General features: G+C 39.1%; 1 protein-coding gene across 1 annotated transcript; it reads left to right on the top strand.

The window, feature by feature from the left end:
* Positions 1–448: 448 nt before the first annotated feature.
* LOC148157756 (endogenous retrovirus group V member 2 Env polyprotein-like) lies at positions 449–2,757 on the top strand. Its single transcript, XM_088009122.1, has one exon. It carries the CDS (start codon positions 503–505, stop codon positions 1,955–1,957), a length of 1,455 nt encoding a protein of 484 aa, XP_087865248.1. The 5' UTR covers positions 449–502; the 3' UTR covers positions 1,958–2,757.
* Positions 2,758–6,927: the final 4,170 nt, after the last annotated feature.

Genomic DNA, 6,927 nt, shown 5'->3' with positions numbered 1-6,927 from the left:
TTATAAAAGCTTAAGTGATTGTGACACATGGGCAATGCCATGTGTAAAAAGGGGGGAAAAGGAAAATGGTGAGGTAACTACATACTATATAACTACTAAATTCTCACATAAAAATTTTTTTGTTATGTACTTTTGAGTTAACAAATACTGTTAGATGATGATTGATGCTTTTTCTAAATGGGTTGAAATAGTTCCATCAAAGCATGCAGATGCTTTGATGGTAGCTAAGGCTATCTGCAAAACTATACCCCAACACACGGTATTCCACAGAATGTTTAGATTTAGTGAAGCTTTATATGAGAATCACCCCGACAGCTGATGGTCTAAACACCTTCTGAAATAATTCATTGGAGAGCTTACAGATTGCCTCTGTTTGCTCCAGAATACAAAAAGCTGATGAAGATCAGACATTAGCAGATTATATGATCAGGACTCTTAAACTGAAGGAAGCGAGCCTGAGTTCCACCCACACGACTACAGTACCAATCTTTGGTGGAAACTGATGAACAGAACCGCTTATGAGGGACATGCTGTGAACTGCTACGTGTGTGCGCAGCTGCCGGTTTCCATACACAACTCAGGTCTCCGACCAGGTAACATTACTGACGACAAACAGATGTGTCTCTATGGCCTGAGCACACAACCACGACTCAGCGTCCCCATGAAAAGAAGAAAATGCAAATGGTGCAAAAAGGATTTTTCTGTTCTACTTCGGACAGGAGATGCCACAAAAGGACTTTTTGGATCTATGAACTGTTCATTTGAGGATGACGTACTTCCGTTTCCACCGTTTCCACAAGCCACAAGGAAAATACCAGAGACCATTTCTTTAGCAGGAGCTAAACCAGGATCTCTGAGGAGCTATGTTTACAACAACAGACACGTTTCTTTTGGGACGGTGCCCTGGAACTTGTGTAACAGAGTTTACACCTACTGCGAACCGACACAGGATTTCATCGACTGCACAGCTTGCAGGGGTCAAAGGGCAACTCCACACTGCAAAGTCTGGAAGGACAACCCAGACTGTGACAACTTGCTTCAGGAGAGGAGTTTCAACATCACGCATAAGACAAAGAGGAGACAAGTGACAACACTGTGCAGCGCCATAGTGCCAGGAGATTATGGCTCACGGATGTTGGCAGACTGGTACTTCATATGCGGGAATGAAGCATACATGTTCTTGCCGAAAAATTGGGGAGGACTGTGTGCTGTGGTACCTCTAATCAACCCGATTGCGTTCATCAGGAAAGCACAGAATGATCTACACACCCGCTCCAAACGAACAGTTATGTCAGAGGTCAAAAGATGGGGAGGCCTAACAACACATACCGGAGTTCCATGGGAATTCAGGATTTGGAACGGCGGAGAAAAATTCATGCAAAGCCTGTTTCCATGGGTTGGTCTAGGAGAGATTCGGGACCACGTTGAGATAAACAGGTACGGATTACTGCGACTAATCAACATCACATACCAGCTGGCCAATGGCACCATGAAAGAACTGACTGAACTGAGAAACATGGTTATGCAAAACCGTGTTGTCCTGGACTTTCTCGCTGCCCCTCAGGGAGGGGTCTGCAAAATTATTGGCCCGACGTGCTGTACTTTTGTGCCAGATGAAGCAGGAACTGGAGGAACTATTTCTGACGCTCTATACGAGCTGGAAGATTTAAAACAGTATGTGGAGAGTGGAACACGCGGCTCACCCTCTTTTGATTTGCTTTCATGGCTTACTTCTGGACCAGGGTGGTCCTTGCTGTTAAAGCTCGTGACACCTGTTCTGATTGTTTTAGTTCTGTTCTGTCTTTTCACAAGTTGCATTATTCCTTGTCTACGACATATGATGTTTAAAACAGTTAACACAACTGTTATCAACTATCAGCTGGCAAAGGCATCTTATGAGACAACTGAAGATGTTTCAAGTTCTGATGGTTTTCTGAACAGTGATGAATTTCTGTAATCAATAAACAGATGAATTCATTTGCTGAATGATTCCTGCACCGAAAATGTGGAAACAAGTGGTGTAGTGATGAGAAAACTGCATTTGATTTTTGCTGTTTCTTTTATTTTCATTTATTTCATTATATTACATTTATTCATTGTGTATTTTCTGTGTTTAGCTTAGGAAAAAAAAAAAAAAAACAAAAAAAAAAAAACTTGCATTTATTGGTTCTTTTCTTTTCTTTTATTTTCTATGCTTGGCTTTTGCATAAAGTTTACACACATAGTAAAATGATAAAAAGGGGGGAATGTTAGATATTTTTTGGTATTATCATTATTACTTTAGTTCATATTCAGTCTAATGTTAATCAGTATTATTGTGATTTTTAGTTTAAAGTGTTCTCTTGCTTATGTGTGTATAAACTGACCTGGAGGTTACGACTGTCTGTTTATCTTTATGTGAGACACTTAACTCTGAGTTTCCCAGATCTTAATTCTTATCAACCAGAATACCTCCTAACTGCTTGTGAGCAGTCGTATTTTGTCTCTTGTTTATCCTCCCTCTTTGTTGACAGTTTGACCTAGAGCTGAACTGGGCTCAGACCGTAGATCAGATATCACACCTGGAACTGAGTTGCTGGTTTGTTTTGGTTGGGTGTTTTACGACCTCTGTTGTTTTCCTGACTGCCCCCTGTGACTGTTTTTCTTTGACAATAAAAGAAGGAGCTCACGTGAAAGCAGATCAGAATTCTCTGGAACGGCCTGGAGAGGCCGTGACGGAAAGTTCTCCTTTTGCAAAAGCTTTGTCTATAAAATTCATATACGTTGTCTGTGGTCTTTTTATATAGGTTCAAGAAAAATACCTATCAGTAATATTTAAATGTGCTATTCTGAGTTCCACCATTTGATATTATTTTATAATAATATACTACATGGAGTGGCGACCTGTCCAGGATGTACCTGGCCTCTCGTCCATTGACAGCTGGAGATAGACACCAACACCCCTACTGACTCCAGTGGGTTACGGGTATAAGAAAATGGATGGATGGATATTTGTACATGTGGATGAACTACATATATCAAGCTAGCTACCATTAGCATTTTGTACTTTCAAATATTCCAGCAACATTTTCCCTGAAGGAGGCGTTATAGTCCTTTGTGTATGAAAAAAACTTGGCAAGATACATGTAGAAAGGCAGAGTGCAACAGTTTTTACTCTGATCATCAATCAAAAGCAAATATACATCAAATATATTGATCAATGTTCCAGTTATTAGGAACCAAAGGCAACTATAAACAGGTTGGTCTTTAGACGTGAAATAAAGGAACTCAGTTTTTCAGTTGTTTTGCAGTTTTCTGAATGTTTGTTTCAGATTTGCAGCACATATACAATACAACTTAAAGGTGACTGGGGAATATTTACATTCCATATTGCACAGGTGGGTATAATATACACCTGTTGCCATGGAAGTGACTGGAAATCTCCAATTTAATGATTCAGAAGGACGAACAAATGATTTGGTATTATAGTATAAATGTGATTCCAGTAACTGAAAACCAAAATGCTTAAAACATATCAGTCTACTGCATGATTATTTTTCTAATATACAATGTAACAAACTCAATTATAACACATATTGAGTTTGAATTATTCCCCCTTTCAATCTGAAGCAGTAGATTGAACAATCATAATACTAAAGATGCTATCAGAATTAAAACCTTTAAATATTTTTAGTTTATGGGCCCTCATTGGAAACATTTCTTTTGTGTGTTAAATCCAGTTTAGAGAAGGAAGCTGGTTTTCACTACTTGGTTTGTGGAAAAAAATAAAAATAAACTACTTACTTTGCAGCTATTTAAAGACTCTGAGACATGTGGTTACATATTACAACTCTGATGAAGATGTTTCCACAATTTGCAACACAGCTGTCAATTATCATATCTTTGCACGAAATTAAAAAGAATATGGAGACAACAGTGATAGAAATACGTGTGGCACCAGGGAAACTGCAACTTCCAACCTATTTTAAACCTATAGCATCTTTAACACATTTTTTCTTTTTGTTTATCCTGTTTTTTTTTTTTTTAATTAGAAACAGTTCAATTAGAATAGAATAGAGTATACTTCATTGATCCCCCAGGGATAATTGCTTATTTGCTGACAAGCTGCTGCATCCAAGGTGTAAATGTTATGTAAATGCTAATGTTGACAAACCTGAGTCCTAGAAAAGGAAAGGATTTTCTATTCTGGGAGATGAGCCAGAATTAGCCTCTTGGCCTGTGGCACATTCACAGAAATGTCAATTAATGTGCATTGTCCCTACCAAATAAATGATATTAAAGTTCCTTGGATTGAAACCCAGTGAGCTGCAGTGTGTGGATCAGTCCTCCTCAGGAATGACAAGTCAGCAGAAAGTCCCCGTCGTTCCTTCTCACCACCACAGGGAGCGCAGTGCCACTCTAGACGGCCTCACTGACTTCCTGCTTGGTGTAGATCGGCCTCCCATCGATGCTGATGATGACATCATGATCCATCATCCCAGCACTGCATTAAACATATGATAAAACAAAACAAAACAAAACGCTGCATCAATTGCAGGTTAGTCGTTAGTAGAAAATAACTACCGATGAAAACTTTTCCCGCGCTTAAACAACACAACCTGATTTCACAGCAGCGTAAATCCATAAATCACTTCCATATATTTATCTGATGCAGCTTGTCTCATTGAGATCCAAGAACGAATTTAGAAGTTACACCTGTTTATGCCAATCATTATGGATTATAGGAATCCACTGGATAAAATGATACGGAGAGTTAAAATAGGCAAAAACTGGAATAAGCAGGTCAAAACTTTACAGGCACTAGAGATCAAAAATCGATTGATGAATATCTACTTTTCACTCATCCGTTGATTAAAAATGTTACATTTATTGTGAAATCAAAAAAACAATTAAAAATATAACTCATAGGAATTCCAAACATTGATTTCAAAAGAAAGAGCTGCTTTGTTCCGTTGTCATCTAAACTGTTTTTACAAATAGATTCATTTTTGCAGCCTCCACCTGTCTTCTGTTTGTGAAACATGGAGACAGTCAGCGGCCTGTTTCTGCGCAGTCGACTTCTGCATACAGACGGAAAGCATGTGATCTGTCAGCGGAGGAAGGAGGCCGCGCAGCGCGGCGCGGCGCGGCGGGCCACTCAGCGTCGTCATGGTAAATCAGCAGACTCTGCTGTACAGCTCACCCCACTGCTGCTTGTGCTTCAGAGCTTCAGGCTTCAACGTGACAGAAAGAACAGAGGACTATTAAGAATATAGAGCAGAAAGCAAGGCAGCGAGAGACCCCCGTCTCACCAGGAGAAAGATGTCAGCGCTCAGCCTGTGGGAAGAAGAAGTTTAATGAGAACAGCGGACCGCGGCTCAATCTGGAGCCCCAACAACAGCAGAGTTACTCTTATTCTTTTTTCTTGGAAAATACCCAGAGGCCTCCAGATGCCAGGTTCACAGCTCTGTTGTTGCCTTCAGTAAAGCCAACACAAGCTGTGACTCTGCACTTCACTTATTATATCCAGACAGCGCTTCCTAATAAGAAGCGTCCCAGCAGTAAACTGCGCTGCTCTACTTTTAAAACAGGCAGATTCCAACTTCTGTCAGCGTAGCCTCTTGGGCTGAACCGATGCAACAGACTCTTGCAGGCGACATGTGAACAAGTGACGTTTTCTCGGCGTGTGTTTGGGTGCTCTGTTTAATCTAACAAGTCTCAGAGTTGAAGAATTGTGGGAGGTAAAAGTTTCTCACTTCTTCTCAGCTCAGCAGTAGAAAACCAGCCTCCTGACTTCAGTGTGCTAATAAGTAACTGCATGTTTTCATCATGAATTCATAATTTTACTTGAAAATGAACTGCTAAAGCTTGATCACTGTACCAAATATTAGTTGTTCTGCTTTTCTTTGTCACTGAACACACAGGTCTGGAATGTGTACATACCTCTGATGAGACTTTAAAAGAAATCTAAAATTAAAAACTGAATCATTAATGAACTTTTTCCACATTTACTTTGGCAGATGTTCCATAAAATTAGTTCATATAAATGTATATTTGATGTGATGCTAAAAAGAGAAATTCATAACCGCCTGATGTACTGCAGTGTTTGTAATTTCATTAAGCGTAAAGCCGCAGTATGCAACTTTCATAGAAAATATGTTTGGTCTTTTTTTTTTTTTTTTACATATTTGTTAAAATTATCTCCATGTCGTGACAGAACAATATGAGAAAGATAATGTGTGAAAATATCCATGAAGTATTATTTCCGTCTGAAGAAATGCACGGCCAAAAACAACCAATCAGAGCCAGGAGGAGGGGCTTATTGAACGCAACCAGTGCTTATTGGACGTTCATGAAGATCCTTCAATGCCTCTAGGTAGCCTTGTTAAAAAGTTTCCATTTTGTTTTTCTCATCACTTATTAAGAATGGAGCTCCTTTTTATTGTATGTACACCTGAACTTCAACAGACCAAAAAAAAAAAATCGCATTTTTAAAAAAATAATTAATCAGATTTTTTTTGAATGAGTGTGTGGACTGGTGTGTTTTCTACAGGTTGTGAGTTCAAACAGATAAAATGAATCCAGGTAATGGATTAATTACCTGGAAGGAAAACTAACAGGTGTGTTAGAGCCAGGATTCCTGCTGGTCGGCAGGCAATCAAATACTTATTTAATTCAATTAAATGCAAAGAAATTACTTACTTCTGGATTTAAAAAAAAAAAAAAGATTTGGTCTGTCACAGTTGAAGTTTTTCTATTGTAAAAACAGAAGACCTCTCCAATATTTATAATTTCACAGGTAACATGTTTATTTATGTGTACAGTGAAGCCCATAAATATTCCCTGTGGCCCCATCCGTACCTGGATGCAGCTGTTCCAGGAATAACTTCATGAATGTAAACCCTTGAACTCATGTCTGGGAATCTGTCCACATGTTCTCTGATTTCC

The sequence above is a fragment of the Poecilia mexicana genome, unplaced genomic scaffold (assembly GCF_051168715.1).
Source record: "Poecilia mexicana isolate PSO_F unplaced genomic scaffold, ASM5116871v1 scaffold_9, whole genome shotgun sequence".
Classification (NCBI taxonomy): Eukaryota; Metazoa; Chordata; class Actinopteri; order Cyprinodontiformes; family Poeciliidae; genus Poecilia; species Poecilia mexicana.
The sequence above is the reverse complement of the archived record's forward strand: the minus strand, read 5'-3'. Positions and strand labels throughout refer to the sequence as shown.

Bases quoted from the DNA above. Each gene is read 5' to 3' on its own strand.
- LOC148157756 (XM_088009122.1), top strand. From the start codon at position 503: ATGAACAGAACCGCTTATGAGGGACATGCTGTGAACTGCTACGTGTGT.